This window comes from Dreissena polymorpha, chromosome 5 (assembly GCF_020536995.1).
Source record: "Dreissena polymorpha isolate Duluth1 chromosome 5, UMN_Dpol_1.0, whole genome shotgun sequence".
NCBI classification, from domain to species: domain Eukaryota; kingdom Metazoa; phylum Mollusca; class Bivalvia; order Myida; family Dreissenidae; genus Dreissena; species Dreissena polymorpha.
The window spans coordinates 115,447,075-115,465,237 of record NC_068359.1 but is presented as its reverse complement, the minus strand read 5'-3'; the positions used below and the strand labels follow the sequence as shown (position 1 = coordinate 115,465,237).

The window sequence follows — 18,163 nt, the reverse complement described above, 5'->3', positions numbered from 1 at the left end:
AATTGATTAAAATAATTTAACCAATCACTTTGTTTGACAATCGGGATTCCTCGGACAATTCCGCCATATCGGCGATCGTCAGACGGTGTGGTGTTGCCCACTGTCCGATGCGTTCAGATTGTTTGTTTGATTTGTTGCTGATAACTACAATGTGAAGCTTTTTTATAATTTGCACTTTTAATTGTTTGCCAAAATAAATTTGAATTACTACGTGCTTGGCATAGCCTATTTCTCATATTGTTTTGGAAAATATCCTTCTTGTTTTTACACATTACTTTAAAATTTCTTTTTTCGTTTTTGTAAATTTGCAAATCCCCCCTTGAGCTTGTGACACGGAATTTTCTCAAAGCTTTATATTTACAATATTTCAAAATATCACATTCATTATCCCACCATGGTGTATCTTGCCGTTCATAAACGTTACGTTGTTTGGTTCTATTATGGACTTTCATGTTTTCTGCAGCAGTTTTATAAAGTGATACTATTGTTTGAAGAGCCTGGTTCATATCTACAGTAATTTGATGAAAAATGTTGTCTTTGCATGTGTTATACATATTAACAAAAGTCTCAATAAATCTATCCCTAAGAGTAGCATTCCATTTAAATTTATCAAGTTTAATATTATAATCAGTGATGTTACTTTGAATGCTACGGGAAGAAGGTAAATCAACATTCCTGTTGCCATTTTTTCTATGAAAAATCATAGTAGCGCAAATAGGGAAATGGTCAGATTCATCAATGGATAGAATATTAAACTTCCTAACAAATTGAAATAAATCAGTTGAAATAATGTGATAATCAACTAAACTAGCTCCATTATGTGTAATGCATGTAAACTCACCATCAGGGTCACCAGTAACACGCCCATTGAGTGTATGAATTCCATGCGTACAGCAGAGTTCTAGTAAAGTATGCCCGAATGAATTATAAATATTATCCTTATTATTTCTAGGCATCTCAAAATCATCTGTATTGTAGTCTACCTCTGAATTAAAAATAAAGTCAATGTTATCTGCAGGAAGGTAGTCCAGCATAGTTTTAGTCCTAGCATTTAGATCACCTGCAAGATATAACATACAATCGGGATATATATTTTTTAACAATAAGAGCTTTTCGTCGATATTGGTAATTCCGTTTGCATCATCTCTGTGTTCGTATATCGGTGACCCTTCTGGCGAGACATATGCAATATAAAAAATAATATCAGATGGACAATTGAAACAGCTCACTTTCAAATGAAGTACAACACAATCAATAAAAACCGAACAAATTCGTGTAACTAAGCCATTTTTTGTTAAGTGACTTTTTACAAAAACTGAAATACCTCCACTATAACGTAAAGCATTATTTTGCCTAACTCTGACATTATCAAAGCAACAATATCCTTCTAATAAATCATTAAACTGTCCGCTAATATCTCCCCACGTCTCTAGTAAACTTAGTCCAAATTTTTGACGCTCTTAAATGTTCCAAAGAATTTAGCCCATATAAAAAGTATCTCTAAATTCTTTGCGCGTCTTATAAATGAGACTATAGTAAACCTAGAATATCGAAATTTGATAAGACATTTAAAACAGAACACTTATTTACAAACTTCTTTAATCCGCACACATTCCACGTGCAAATATTTACGTTTATTTTTGGGCCTTGACCCACTTCCTAGTCAACACCAGTTGCATCGCCCTCCAAAAGAAAGTCCGTCTCCGATTGGCTATTCCCCTCTGCTCCATGGTCACGTGATATATTGCTGTCAACACGTCCCGATTCATGTTGACCACTTTGCTGGCTATCCCCCTCTGCTCCATGGTCACGTGATATTTTGCTGTCAACACGTCCCGATTCACGTTGACCACATTGCTAGCGATCAGCGTTGCGTGACTGTCCATATCGTCTCGCTCCACGAATACGGCGAGAATTATTCGGTGGCGGGATTTGCTGGTGTCGATCCGCGCTATGTACCCGTACCCTATACGCTCGACCGATTGTGTAACTTTATTAAACTTGTACACGTCTCCGTCAATTACAAGTTTATCGAAGCGTAGCGATGCAAATTTACCCTCGTTTCTGGCTGTGACTAGTGTATGCGACAATTGTCTTCAGTGTAATTGGACTCTCAGTAAAATTAGGCCCGTATCATGTGTCGGTCATCTGGCCGTGTTATTATTTTGATATTCTGTACTGTGTCTGTTTGATGTGTCGGTTCTTTTCCATTCGGTGATTCGATTTGTCGTCTGTTTTGTGATTAAGCTCTATATCTATTTTGTGAATAACGTTTTCGATGTTAAGTAATTCGATGTTTTCTATGTTACTACGCTGTCTTGTGATATTTCGGTTTGCTGTCTCTTTCGTGGTTCGGTCCTCCTTTGATTCTACTTCTCTGTTTTTCGCTTCGGCTTATATATGGTTTTGAATTCAGCTCTTTATCCGTTTTGTGATTCGGTCAATGGATTTTTGCTCTGTGTTGTGAAGGTTTTCTTGTAATCAGTTTTTTTTTCACAAGTGTGTGATTCGGGGTCTCGTTTGTGTTGTGATGTCATTTATTGTTTGTGGTTTGTGATTTGGTTCTTTGTCTGTTTTGTGTTTCAACTATATTTCCTTGTGTGATTCAGTTCTTTTTTCTGGTTCGAAATTGGGTCTTAATCTGATTTGTGATTTAGATCGGTCGTATCCACTCACGCGACTCGGAATTGTTATATTTGGATATTCAACTGTTATAATTAATTTGGCATTCAGAAACGAGCATCAAACAGAAAATGCAGTCGTTTATGTAAATAATCTTTGCAAAAGACTATATTTTGCAAAACACATCAGGACAAAAGCAAATATTATGTTTTATGTCGAATTCGGTGTATAAAAAAGTCGCAAAATATGCATATATCCGAATATTTAAGATTTAAAGGAGTTGTTTTCCTTTCAAAATCAACCGAATGTTTTCCTATCCGAAAAATGTATTTATTTATAAGTGTAAACGCGTGTTTATTTGAATATTATAAAACGCTATATTAGTGCCTACAAAAATGTGGCATCGTGCAGCTTTGATGTCACCCTGGGCACACGCAACCTTGCTTACCAGTCGTACGTCGACTCGCTTCTTGACGTCACTTTCCGGGAAAGTCGGAGCGCTATGGTTTGTACTGGGGTTCTTATAAGTCAATTTTAAGAGCATAATATATTGCGAATGCGTTTACTACAGCACAGATGTTTTTTAAAGTTTATTAGGCATTACCATTACGAATGTTAGTTACCATACATATTTTATTTTTGTTGAAATAGAAATAAATTATATGAGAATAAAAATGATACATGAATAGTGTTTACTTTATTTGTTTGATATCTGTTGATTATGGTAATTATATCAATTACAACAACACAGCAATAATGCATTTGATCAAACACACCAGCATAGATTCGTGAACTTGTTTTAAAATGCTTCATTGCTCCGGTGTTAGTGGCACAGCTTACAGACAAAGATGTATTTTACACGAAAGACTAAATTATATCATGAAATAGACAAACCATCTAATGTTGTAGAAATCCATGTAAAGAAACAAGTCCATAACGAGCTTACATCAATGAAAATGCTAAGTTCAGTACGTTAAGAGATCTGGTCCATCTTTATATCTTCCAATTCAGGTCCGGCAATGCAGCATATGAACTGTCTAGATATTAACACTTTCAAACAATGGATTCCAAATAATATACCATGTAAAATCGGAGTGACAACAAACGTAACGATTGCACAGTACAAAATGGCCGTCCCCGGTTTCCGCCAATCAAGTGCAGGATAAATATACGGGTTCTCGTTGTGATTTGTTCCCCCGGCGAGGTGGTAAAACAATGAAAATAATGAATAGGTTAATCCGAATAAGGTCGGGAACCAGAAGTGAAGAATCCTAATTGGCATGCCGGTGACACATACATTTAGTATTACGTACACGCTGTTTATTACGTGCGTCTCTATGTCCACGGCTGTCACTTCATCACCTGTGAATACACAAGGATTCAATAAAGCCTACATGCATACATTGGATTTAAAATATCAGTATTAATCGTTGTGTCATTGAAAATGGAACAATCCATAATAAACGCATATTTTGCATAAATTCCTTGGCAGGGTATTTAAATTGAAGTGCCTGTATTATTCTGTTGATCTGAAGATTAAATTAGAATGCATAAAACCCACAGATTAAAAAATGCTGTATTTATTTTTAGATAAACGCATTATTTTCGAAAGATACACATTGAAAATGACTAATGAAAAAAAAGTTGAAGTCATCTTCAAACTTAAGTGTTTTATGAACTATAAATCTGGCCACTCGAAACTTATATTTGTTTACATTTCACTGGTTATCATATTGCTATGGATGAATGCCGGAGTATCGGTAAACAGTGAAAGTATACTGATTTATTTCCGGATAAAATCGCCAAAGCAGGAAAGTAAAATATAAATAAAAAAAGTCTGCCGAAAAGGCTTTAAAAGTCGTTTTTGCTTGTTTCAGACTTGGCAATATTACCTCACACGGATTTATGAATACTTTCTGGAATGTAAAACTGTAAAAATATTATCTTTGAAACGATAGATATCAACAAATTTTAGAAAAGATTCAGCATATTTTAGAAAACAATCACAACGCTGATGCTTCATATATGGAGTTAATTATTGGACGGTTCATGACGCACAATCTGAAATTACCATTCATATTACCAATGCAATAGAAGACACCCAAAAGCTTTTACCGCTGTACACGAGGCCCCAGTATGCAGCGGAAGTGACAACACTGACCACATGGGCGGTGGTGGTGAGGCACCAGTCTGCCCGCAGGTACCATGGCAACGAGGCCGCCGCGCCTGCAGAGGAGATCATGAAAGAATTGCAAATCTAGATGGATGTGACAAGAAGATTGGAAACTGTGGTGGCGCAGTAAGACAGTACAGACACAAAAATAGTTAAAGCGGATATATTATATTTAAACAAACTTAAATAAGATTGGGATCATAACAATTACGAATTCCTTTTGGCGCACTTAGCAAGTTAGCATAAATATATTTTGCATACAATGGCGATAGCAAACATGATATCAGTACGTGTAATTTGAATACAAACAGCGCACAATAATTCGGCACTAGCAAAATGTTAACTTCATATCCCTTTCATAAAAAATATATATTGTCGCAAACCATTGAAGCAGATAATTACCTTTTCTGATGTCCATCCGCTTGAAATGTATGTACGTTGTTACCATGGCGTCCGCGATAGTTGCGATGGTGAGACAGAGGTACGCCCAGTCTGTGAGGAAGATGAACCACTTGGTGTACTGACTGCGGTCTACAAATTTAAGATGCTGTGATTGTTTTAGTTTTAGAACAGTGGATACTTTAATTTCGTCGCCATGCACAACGCCGTCCAAATTTTGCGTAAAACGTTTGAAGTTGAAGCTCCAAGTTAATGGGCCTTTAACTTATTAAAAATTGCTTAAGCCATTTTCATCATAAACTAAGTATAAAATATACAATAAAACAACGTACATGCACACCAGTTAATAATGTAAGTACAGGAACACAATCATTATTCGTTTCTTTAAATAATTATTTGGAACCAAGTTAATAAAAGAACACATTTTTCAATGACCCCAAAATTCAGCAAGGTGTTTGTTTTAAGTGACATCCTCTTTGAGATATGCAAGCAGTTTTAATGAGGAACAGTTTTAAATCAGTTGACAATTAGCCATGAGGTATTTGCTATATGTTTCATTCTTTAATTGCTGTACATGAAATTATCACAAAAGAATCTTTGAATAGAACTACATCGTAATTTCATTTGCCAACATATCAAGTTGTTATGTCCCCCACCACAATAGTTGGGGACATATTGTTTTTGCACTGTCTGTTGGTTTGGGCAAACTTTAACATTTTCCATAACTTTTGCAATATTGAAGATAGCAACTTCATATTTGGCATTCATGTGTATCTCATCGAGCTGCACATTTTAAGTGGTGAAAGGTCAAGGTCAATGTCATCCTTCAAGGTCAAAGGTAAAAAAAAATCAAAGCGGCGCAGAAGGGGACATAGTGTTTCAGACAAACACATTTCTTGTTTTTATGTATGTTCTTGAATTGCGCACGTTCGTATTAAAGGCTGATAAATCCCTAAACCAGGCCTGACCCAAGTGAACAATCTCCATAATGCAAAACGAAGTTAAGTTTACATCAGATTATAATAAACCGATGTTCAATGTGCAATAATATAAAATAAATGATGTGAGTTGATGTGTGTCCAATGCTGTTTGTCGAAAGATTAGGCAAAACACGCAATATTATTCATTACTAAATTACAAAACCATATATTAAGTGGTTACAAGTATGTACATGTTTACAATGAGAATATGAAACATTTAGCATCGTTTTAAGAAAACGGGTCTTAATGCATTTGAGTAGAGTCGTCCGAGTAGCTTGTGCAGTCCGCACAGGCTAATCAGGGACGGCACTTTCTGCTGTAAGGCATCTGTCGTTCAAAGGAAGTCTATCCTAGCTAAAATGCAGTTTAGGCGAAAAGTGTTGTCCTTTATTAGCATGTGCGGACTAAACAGGCTAATCTGGTAAGACACTTTACGCATATATGCGTTAAGCCCATTTTCCCCAGAGCGAGACTCTTCTGTCTTGAGTTCGTGTGTCCCTTAGCGCTCACCCGGTCCCGCCCACTGGTCGGCCCGCACCCCGGTCACGATGATCCAGGCGGTGTGGTAGAGGGCCCAGAATACCCGCCATACCAGGTACAGGGGCTGGTTACCGCACTGCAATGATGGCGTTAGTGCAATGAGAAATTACACACGGCGCTTATTTGGTCATTGTTGGCTCATGCGCCACTTAAAAGTATCCCATGTATTGTTAAATACACTACAATACACAACAGGGACGGAAACTGCGCTTAAACCACCCGGTCATTCTCCGGGGTACTTTTTAGTATATATTTTCCGTTTTATGGTATTTGCCATATTATATTGGTGCCGCGGTATTAAATTCTATGATAATTGTTAAGTCACCTGTTGATACGTGTGTTGTTTAAATCGATCCATACCTCTTACTGAGATAAAGATATTTAATAATAACGTTGTATAAAGAATATCAGAGTAAACATAGACATGAGCATTTAATGGTTTACACGCTGGGACATTTTTAATGGGTTGCATTTCACAATATACTAAACATGAAATGCGCTCGTTTCAAACCCGAACACCTATCGGTAAAATGTAGCCCAACGGATATAAACGTTGCAGTTAATAATGAATATACAAGATACGTTTAAAAAAAGCGTTTTATTACCGTTTATTTTCAAGAACAAATATTTTCCTGTAACAGGCAATCTGGAAGGTGATACATGAATTAATGAAATAAGGATTGCGTGAGAGCTGCATTTATTTCATCGAACCAAAATTTAAAGTGATATAATTTATGTCCATTTATCATGAATATCTCCATTCCAATCTATAGAGGCACCGAGAACGTTTGAGAGTGTGCAGAGATACGTGTGGATCTGTACCGAGAGCCTTAAGGATCATATGTAGTATCGTCTTCATATCAGTGAGCAAAAAGGGATGTGTACATGTCAACGAAGGCATGGTTCGAGTCGTGTATAAATCATGTTATACGAACTGCACCAAAGACTTTAAAAATGAAAGAATATACCGGCGCATATTTATAATCCACTGCACATAGCATTCACTTAAACAAAACCATTATAATAATTTACATCCTAAAAATATTGAGATAATAGTATAATAGCTTATGTACAGTGCAATCCCACGAGGTTTAATTTATAATTAATTTATGGGAAATCCATTTGCTAAATAGTATCGATTTATTAGATCATTTACAGAAGCTATCACAACATACCGCACCTGATATTGGACAAATCTCCGTGGATTTCTGTGAGACAGTAGGAAACATTCCAAACGAAACTGGTTCCTACACTGTTTTCCCAATTCTCCCATTTGAGTATGTGAACACGCTAGTTCAGTTAAAACATGCACATGTAATACGCCGTTTTATTAAATATCCATTGACGTGTAATTTAATAATATTTGACACAACATCAACTAACGATGACATATTGTTTTCAACAATTCAAAAACATAAATCCAATACACACGAATCATTTAAGCTAACTTGAACACACAAGTCGTGGTCGCTTTATCTCTTAGAGCTTGATCGATAGCGGTTCCCATAATAGTTTCTATATCACTGCCGTCAAGTAAAATACAGTTATCGAAACCATATGACATAGTGAATGCCTGTGGTATAAAACATCTCTGTATATAGTCTATTTCATTAAAGAGATAAAATTACTGCCTCAAACCGATGCCGCATCCGAGCGGAAATTCGACTAAAAGCATCCTTGTATCGCTCGGCAGGGTGTGACTATTTGTATTTCACTAGATATGTTCAAACCTCAACGTAGTAATTGTACTATTACTATTTTGTATAAACAGCCTCTCTAGTGGTATGCACAAAATCCTACGCACGACTGGTATTCATCGCACACAGGTATCGCAACTTTACTAGACCATTACCTTTTATTCGACCCATATTTTTACTTAAAACTTGATCAACGTTACAAAGCAAGAGTACTTAGTCTATATTTAAAGATAACGTCTCAATTACTCACCAATTCGTGTTTGTGAAAAAGAAGGTTTGTGGGGGATGTGACTTAGCTGAGTCACTGACGTAGTTACGAATCTACGGCAACCGTGGGGATTGTATTCAATTAAAATTAAGTTTTATGTAAACTTTCTATTAGGCTGTTTTATCTACGCATTGTGAAATCTTCAACATATCAATTCATCGCGAAGTTTGCGGCTCTAAATGAGAAGCCATTTACTGATTGCTATAGACAAGTGCTTCCTTTTACTTTATTAATAAATGTGCAACATGTTTAACTACCAATAACGTAGACAAAATGGAATGCGACATTGGGCAGTTTTCATATAAGTTTGCACGAACGTTTACAAACGGATTCACGTTCGTACACATCTTACGAATTCTTAAGTTTGCTTACGTTCGTTCGTAGGAATCTTGAGAAACTTAATTCTTTTTTTTGAAAACGGACCCAGTGTCCGTGGGTAAAAACAAATTACATGAATGAAGAATTGTTCCGGTCAAGGAAAAAACTTAAAACAATTACAAATCACGCAACACGTGATGGTGCAGTGAAACAAAGAAATGCTCGAACGATGGATGTTTCGGATTCTTTGACAGTTTTTCTTGTTAATCAATGTCGCAACACTTGATGACTACTTTATTGAACACCTAGACAAGAGAAGAAAAAAACAAACAAACAAATATTGACTTACTATCCCTAAACATCGCGATTGTTTTAACTGTCATTGTCGTTGATCCCATGAGTAGTTGCGTAGACGATGTTAGTCGACCGAAGAAATCGCACCATCTTGTGTTAATAAATGACGGTAATTACCACCGAATCATGGTCCGAAACGCTTAAAAACATCCTATTTACAAACTCACCATTTTATCAATGTCACACATCAATATTATTTAGAAAAAAGCACATACCATACTACGGACTACTGTCAGTCACACAACTTAAAAGGTGATTTATGTTTGCGGCCGTTAACATATGCAAAGCTAATATCTATTGATCAATGAAAAAGAAAATTTCCAAAATAGCTTTTTTTATCGTAATGCTCTACACCCAAAATAATATTGAACGATATATCAATAAACATTAAAATGTGTATTGATAGATCTTTTATTTATTCTATTCCCGTGAGCAAGATACGTGATTTCACTTCAGACAACGAACACATGATCACTTGATTTATATTTTAATAGCAACATTATAAACATTTCAAAAGCAAAAAAGAACACGTTTTATTTAGCACCCAAAGGACATGACGTATGTTGTTAATACATTGATAACGTACCTTAAACACATGTACTTACTACACAGTATAACTGTTATTTAAGAAATGATTTACAGAGTTTAAGAATATATACGGAAAAACGATAGATTATGCTCTTGACATTATATCTATTATATCAATGCAAATAATTAACACATCATATGGTTACTTTAATAATTTTAACAATAAAACTAGACTTGACAACCTATACACAAACAGCAATTTTGATCTAGCTGACAACAACATGTATGTGGTTAGCATTGCACAATATATAAACACTTGCGGAACCTAAATTGGCATCAACATAGCCCACAACATAGAAATTGGAACACACACACACAGACACACACGTACGAACGCACGCACGCGCACACACACCCTCCCTCACACGCACGCACGCACGCACGCACGCACGCACGCACGCACGCACGCACGCACGCACGCACGCACGCACGCACGCACGCACGCACGCACGCACGCACGCACGCACGCACGCACGCACGCACGCACGCACGCACGCACGCACGCACGCACGCACGCACGCACGCACACACACACACACACACACACACACACACACACACACACACACACACACACACACACACACACACACACACACACACACACACACACACACACACACACACACACACACACACACACACACACACACACACACACACACACACACACACACACACACACACACACACACACACACACACACACACACACGCATTTAGGCATTTGTGTTACACACAACATAAACTTTGGTCACATGTTTTACAAAGTAGTTTTATTTCAACTGTGGCATTTTCATAAGTTCCTTTTACAAATTTACAATTATTATCCATGTTTTACTGTAAGTAAATGTATAATGGATAAACAGAATAATAAATAGATGGTAATGTAACAACTCTACCCCTTAACGGCAACCAAATAGAAACTTCCCAGAATTCAACAGGCGACATCATTTATGATGGTATACATTGCTGTGCAATAAATACGTTAAATGTTGCAAACATTTTTCGTTGAAAATAAAAATGTACTATCATTTTTTCTTTTCTAAAATTCACACAAAAATGACTCATAATGGATACCCAATACAATTTACTTCATCATCTATGGTCGAATTAATAACATGACATTTAAAACATAATTTTCAGGTGACATTAAGATATGCTGTTATGTTAACAAAAGATGCATAAATAAATTTCTAGATACTGTTATATTTACAAAAGATAAGTAAATTAATGTGTATGCATAAGTGTCAATTTGTGTCAAACAAAACTTAACAAAACCACTGCAACAGATATAGACTGTATAAAATATTGTGAGCTTGGCTCATAAATACACAAACAGTATGACACACGATAACACAAACATGATGGCAATTTGGGGCATTCTAAATGCTTCTATAGTATCAAAGTAAGTAACAAGACATCAACACAAGTAATGTAAAGTACATGTATAATTATTTTGAACTGTAATTTCATAAGCTTAAATAATAATAAAAATAATAATATATCTACATTTAAATATTGGGAAATCATTAAGGATTATTATAAGATTTATCACATTTAATAAAATATTATAAGTTTTTTTCAATTTAACTGACTCAAATTAACTTCTTTTATGGCTGCACATCTTATATCTAATGAAATTATATAAAACATGAATACATGTATGTTTGTATGCAAATTGATAATATGGAATGTAATGAGATATAATATGATATAAAAGCAACAAATATAAATGTACAAAAACATCATTTAATGGAAGAGTTAATACAAATTATGGAGTAGAAATAGATTACACATGATTTAAAATAGAATATATGTTTCAAAGAACATGAAGAACATGATACATGTATACATCTAATGGAATACCAAACATGCCTTGGTGGGTTTTGGTTTGGTTTAGTGGGTTTTAGTTCAAATAGATTCATCAATGAATGGATGGAATGGTTCCCTTAACCTAAAATATTAAAACTACACACACATATCATTATCTTTAATAATGTATTTTCAGAACCATGGGACTAATAGAAACATGGGCATAAGTTGCTTTTATATACTTTTATACTGTAAAAAATAAATTTCTGTTTAATCTGTATCTATTTTAATTTACATATACTAATTGAAGATGAAAAGACAATTATTCTCTAGTAACTTTAAACATACGATCCAACTTGCTGTTTAAACTATAAAATCATCTCTAAGAAAGTTATATTTAATTTAAGACCTTTCTTACTAAATTCAAGTTTTTAAGGCTTCATCTCCAAACCTTAGCTACTGATGAGCAGGACACAGAATAACCTGAACAGATTGCAAGTTACTCGCACGCTGTTCTGGTTTTATGCTGTTTGCACATAGCCATTGTCACTTCGCTTTTAAGTGGGAAAGGGTTAAGAAAATAAAATCTAATAATGATATATTCAACTGGCAATAAATACCTTAATACAAATTAAGATCTGTTAATGCTGATTTCAAGGAAAAATACTGAATATGACTAGTAGTTCACTGCAGAGCAACACAAGACATCAACCTATATTCCAGAACCTGCTCATCTTTATTATTGCTAGCAGACAGCTGCGTATTTTTCAATGGAATGGTATAAATGTGTAAAATATCAACGTCATCTAGTTATTATGACTAAACCAAGGAACATTGTCTGGCTTCATTGATGAGAAGGGTGAGTCAGACGTTACCATGGTTACGCTGCTTCCCTTGTAGGTTAGTCTGAAAGAACCAGTACCATGAATGAAATGTATGCTGGTATAAAACACACAGTCATTTATAAATTAAACACAACACTTTAGAGATACCAGCCAAGTCAGATCCTGTATGCACATAAGGTATTATTTACTCTTATTGTCATCAATCAAGACACAAAGCTTCCGTTAGAAAGATATCATTCGAAAGATAGATATATCTTATTATTTTACACGTAAAACCTTAACATATAAAATGTGTGGAGCATCTCATTATAAATTGTCTGAAAATGTAGCGTTAAGGCCATAACTCGTGTGACCAGTTGATTGCCTGTTACCAAAGAAAAACTGAACCTGAATGGCAGGATGTGAACCAAAAATAATAATATTTTGATATTTTAATGTGTGAAGCCTTTTCTTAGTTAACACTGGAAACCATATAAAGATACAGATTGTCATGCTGACTCAAACTTAAACTAAACATTTGTCCTCTAATTGATACAACAACTAAGTATGACATTTGACCAAGACAGTCTCAACATGGTGAACGATTATGATAAGTAATTTGTCATGATAAGTGATTTAGTTACAGTCTGAACAAGGTGTTCCATGGCAAAATTAAACCTTTGATATTCAAAATTTGACCTTGATTCGATGATGGAAGACATTTAAAACATGACACATCTTCTCTTACACTGGAAATCTGTGGAAAGTGTTTTTTATGATGAATGACAGTCTAGACAACCTGGTTGCAACAATTATGATATATTTTGATAAATGACCTCAAAGTGTGAACTTGACCTTTAAGATGTGGAGATGGGTATTACACGCCACACACCCTCTCCTCCTGGTGGTCATTTGTGATTTTTTTTAAATTGAATGATGAATAACGAATACACAGTCCAGACAAGCTATTTTAGGACCAAATTTTACCTTTGACCTCTAAGCGTGACCTTGAATTTTGAGGAAGGGAGACATGTGTTACACAAAATGGTTTTTGCTTGTGGTGGTCAATTTTGGTAATTTATTTAAAACTACATTATGAAGAACAAAGTTACAGATAAACTACATTATGAAGAACAAAGTTACAGATAAGACATACTGTGTACTGGTCGACTTAAACCTTTGACCTCCAATTGTTTTTAGGTAGGAAGATGGTTGTTACATTAAATGGTTTTTGCTTGTGGTGGTCATTTTTGGTATTTTATTTAAAATTACATGATAAAGGACAAAGTTACAGTCCAGACAAGCTGTGTTATGGCCGAATTAAACCTTTGACCTCCAAGTGTTTTAAGGTAGGGAGATGGGTGTTACATGTAACCGGCTATCTCCACATCAGGGTCATTTGTGGTATGCTGTTATAGAATTTCATGATGAATGAAATAGTTACATTCTTCACAAACTGTTTTATGGTCAATTTTAACCTTTAACCTCTTAGTGTGACTGTTGACCTTTGAGGTAGGGTGACAGTTTTTTGATATCTTCTCATGATGGTGAACATTTGTGAACATTTTAAATCTTCCAGATGAATAACAAAGATACAGTCTAGATGAGCTCGCATTCGAAAACACAAGCACACATGCAGGCTTATTTGACCATTGACCAAAGCTAAGCAGGTTTGACAAAAGTTGTTTTAAGTATTTTTAAAGTAATTATTTTTTTAAAGTAATTATTTATTGGTTACCTTACTACACCTCTGTATGTATTTCTAGGTTGATACTTCTCAGAAAATGGAAGCCCAAAACATTCCCAGAGCTTGCGCAAAGTAGAGATTTCCTTATTTTTGTAAAAAATCACATAACTCCTGAAAAAGATTGATAAATAGCATAAAATGAGACTTACAAACAATAAATGGCAAATAAATTAATTAGTATTTTGGATTTATTGAAGTAAAAGACAATGGGCAGAAAAATCTCCTGCAATATTATTATCAGTTTGTTTTCATGTAATTTCAAGATGAAAGAATGCCTTCAATACTTTCTAATTTCTTCACCAGTCCCAAATAACACAATTAATTAAGTATGTATTAAATGTCACAAACAGTTACTGATATCAGATACATTGTACAATTGCAAAATATTCAGGCAATATTAGCATCAAACAATAAAGTGCTCAAGTACATTGATAGAATATATTTAAAAAAAACATGTTTGTCTAGCTTTAAGAAAATAATTATTTTTGCAGATAGATTGACAATGGTAGTAGATTTAAGAAATAATTGCTGGTTATCGGTATTGCCTTTTTAACCAACAGTTACAATGCATATGAATTTTACCAAGAGGGGAATATGATTTTGATTCTGCCACCTTCGTTTTTCTGTACAATTTTATAACTATTTAAATCAACACTCTGCCATTTTTTGTGCAAAAAAAATACACACATCGAGAGCTGAACAGAAAACTGTTGTATCTCCTTCTTTATTTTATATGAGTTACAACAGGCTTCCGTTCACCCCTCGACATGTTTTTATGACATCAACCCGACAAAATTAATTCAAAATGACATGTATTTCAATCATAAACAATAAGTAAATAATCCATGTTACAAAATACATGTTGTTTAATACAGTGAAAATATTATATAAATAAAAGCAAATTAGATACATAATTAACTAAATTTGAACATGCTGATGAACTAAGATATAAAACTTATATAACCTTAGTGTTTGTACTGGGCTGCATACTGTGGGAATTATTGTTTGTCAAGTTTGCAAGATGGCACATTTAAGCCTGTTCCTGTTTACACAATTTATCAGAATTTGTGGACTTGCCTTTACAACATAATGTCTGCCCATGGTCTGTTGCAGGCTTATTTTCCTTCTTTGTGTACAGTTTAAGAAGTTTAGGTACATGATAGAATCCGAAATCACCATAATTGCATAGCTTTAAGAAAGTAATATATATCAAGATCATTTGAAACAAAGCTTAAGCCTCATAATTGCATTTACAAAACATTTTTATCAACTAAAATTTAATTGTTACACAATAAGTCTGATGTACAAAAACATGCTCCTTATTTACCTGCTATCTTTCGCAAGAGAGATGTTACTTGAACATGTATGCAGTTGTTCTGGTTTGAGGACAGTCCCACCAGATAGCAACCCTTTCAAGTGGGCATCGTAATGGGCTGCTGTCAGCTCCTCCAGACCACGTACTGATACCTTAGAGTCACTACAAGTGAAACATGGAGTGTTCATGATACCTTAGAGTCACTACAAGTGACACAAAAGTGTTCATGATACCTTAGAATCACTACAAGTGAAACAAAAGTGTTCATGATACCTTAGAGTCACTACAAGTGAAACATGGAGTGTTCATGATACCTTAGAGTCACTACAAGTGAAACATGGAGTGCTCATGACACCTTAGAGTCACTACAAGTGAAACATGGAGTGTTCATGATACCTTAGAGTCACTACAAGTGAAACATGGAGTGTTCATGATACCTTAGAGTCACTACAAGTGAAACATGGAGTGTTCATGATACCTTAGTCACTACAAGTGAAACATGGAGTGTTCATGATACATTAGAGTCACTACAAGTGAAACATGGAGTGTGCATGATACCTTAGAGTCACTACAAGTGAAACATGGAGTGCTCATGATACCTTAGAGCACTATACTTCTGTGATACATATTTTGACTCGTGTGTAGTCCCTTAATAAATCTAATTAAATTTCTGACCTTTCTTTCTACATTTAAGCTCTAAAGGCTTCATTTTCAACCCTTTGATAGTGATGGGCATCAAACAGCATAAAACCTGAACAGACTGTGATTTACTCAACGGCTGTTCTGGGTTTATGCTGGTTGCATAAGGCCATTTTTACTTTGCTCCTGAGTAGGAAAGTGTTAAGATTACACTAACTTTTTATACTGAATGAAAAAGATTTCAACAAGTAAGGCATTTCATCAACTTTTTTATGTCATTATATAAAATAAAGGCAAAACAGTTTTCATATAAGTTATTTCCTTAGTAACAGGCCACTTCTTGGAAGGCAACTTGGCAAACTCTGATATGTTCATATCTTTTCTATGGATATTTTCAGTCATCACGCTGATAGGAAAACAATAACAAACACTTAAATATGAAATAAATCATTAGAACAAATTTTCTTATGGATTCATTAACAACAACATATTGTTAAAACTTAATTATTTTCAAAATAATTCGCCTTTACACATGTGCGTGAAACTTTGCATAAATTAGGCCCAAAGTTTATTTTTTCCAAACGAAATATAAAATTCATGAGTTTTGAACTGAAAAACATATGTGTGAAAGAATTTTCTAAATAAAGATTTATTGCTCATGTGTTATCAATAACATGTCATAAATATTCGAAGGAGGCTAAGAAGGAATTTTATTGTTCAAGTTGGAAATGGCTATTTTTTACAGAGAACTTTGAAACTGTTCCACAATTTAATACTAAGTCTTGTAACTTCTAAATTTGAACTGAACTAAAAATATTTAAACAGCAAAAGGGAAACGAACACAATATTTGTGCATTATTAGTTGCAGAGATACAACATTTTTGCCCTACTCCAAAACACACCTCCTCTTTTATAAAACATACTTTTTTTCACCCACTTAGAATATTGAAATTAAAATATATTTTCTTATAGATAATAATAACGGTTTAATAAATATAAGAAATGGTAGTAGTGTTGTGTATACAGGTATTGGATTTCAGAAGGTTTTGGCAATAATGTCAATAGCCATGCAGGGCTTTGTCATGGTAAAGCAGAGACTAAATCAAGGAATCATCGCAAGAATGTTTCCTTCAAAATCATACAGTTATGAAGATTTCCCAAAATACTTCTATGCCTCAAATTAACACATATTTAATTTCTTTTTACAAAGAATTTTGCAATAATTCTTCAAAACCTAGCCTCTGGAACAAAGGACTTAAAATATATATTTTATTCCAATACATACAGGCTGGTTTCCCTGGGTGTGTTGAACAGACTGGTAAGATATCTGTCATCTGGGGTCATGCCCTCGTACACCTGCCTGAACACACGGGACATGTCTGGAACGAGCATGTGACATGGGCGGGCAGCCTCGCACTGCATGGACCAGCCTTCCCAGCTCCTGTAACACAGACTGAGTATGTTGAACAACTTATAATGCCTCATTTACAACCTAGAATTTTATTTTTTAACTCTTTAAAACTAGAGATTGGTTGTCAGAAACACAATGCCCCCTACTACGCTGCTTTGAAGCCATATATTTGACCTTTCGCCTTGAAGGATGACCTTGACCTGTCACCATTCAAAATGTGCAGCTCCATGAGATACACATGCATGCCAAATTGCTATCTTCAATATTGCAAATGTTATGGCCAATGTTAAAGTTTTCGGACGGACGCACAGACTGATGGACAGTTCAACTGCTATATGCCACCCTACTGGGGGCATAAAAACAACTTTACCACTGAGATACACATTTTGACGCCTTTGTTGTCCATCACAAAATCAAATTTAATTAAAGACTTTTTCTAATAGATTAAAGTGTAAAAAGGCTTTATTTACAGA

At 34.9% G+C, this 18,163-nt stretch overlaps 2 protein-coding genes across 4 annotated transcripts in view; both read right to left on the bottom strand.

Annotated features, from left to right (window-relative positions):
• LOC127831875 (protein rolling stone-like) overlaps positions 1 to 8,612 on the bottom strand; it is a 38,920-nt gene extending 30,308 nt beyond the window's left edge. The window contains exons 1-5 of one of the 2 annotated variants that reach the window (XM_052356948.1): positions 7,895 to 8,597; positions 6,685 to 6,790; positions 5,198 to 5,326; positions 4,738 to 4,848; positions 3,305 to 3,984 (exon numbers count right to left, since the gene is read on the bottom strand). In XM_052356948.1, the coding sequence (XP_052212908.1) occupies positions 3,596 to 3,984; positions 4,738 to 4,848; positions 5,198 to 5,326; positions 6,685 to 6,790; positions 7,895 to 7,987 (828 nt within the window). In that variant the 5' untranslated portion in view covers positions 7,988 to 8,597 and the 3' untranslated portion in view covers positions 3,305 to 3,595. Of the gene's footprint in view, positions 1 to 3,304; positions 3,985 to 4,737; positions 4,849 to 5,197; positions 5,327 to 6,684; positions 6,791 to 7,894 lie in introns of those variants that run through there. The other variant, XM_052356949.1, reaches the window with a different exon arrangement.
• A 7,019-nt stretch (positions 8,613 to 15,631) lies between these two features.
• The window catches only part of LOC127832680 (protein O-linked-mannose beta-1,2-N-acetylglucosaminyltransferase 1-like), a 45,784-nt gene continuing 43,252 nt past the window's right edge, over positions 15,632 to 18,163 (bottom strand). For both annotated transcript variants that reach the window (XM_052358309.1, XM_052358310.1), the window contains 2 exons: positions 17,565 to 17,720; positions 15,632 to 15,802 (listed from right to left, as the gene is read on the bottom strand). In XM_052358309.1, the coding sequence (XP_052214269.1) occupies positions 15,649 to 15,802; positions 17,565 to 17,720 (310 nt within the window). In that variant the 3' untranslated portion in view covers positions 15,632 to 15,648. The remainder of the gene's footprint in view (positions 15,803 to 17,564; positions 17,721 to 18,163) is intronic.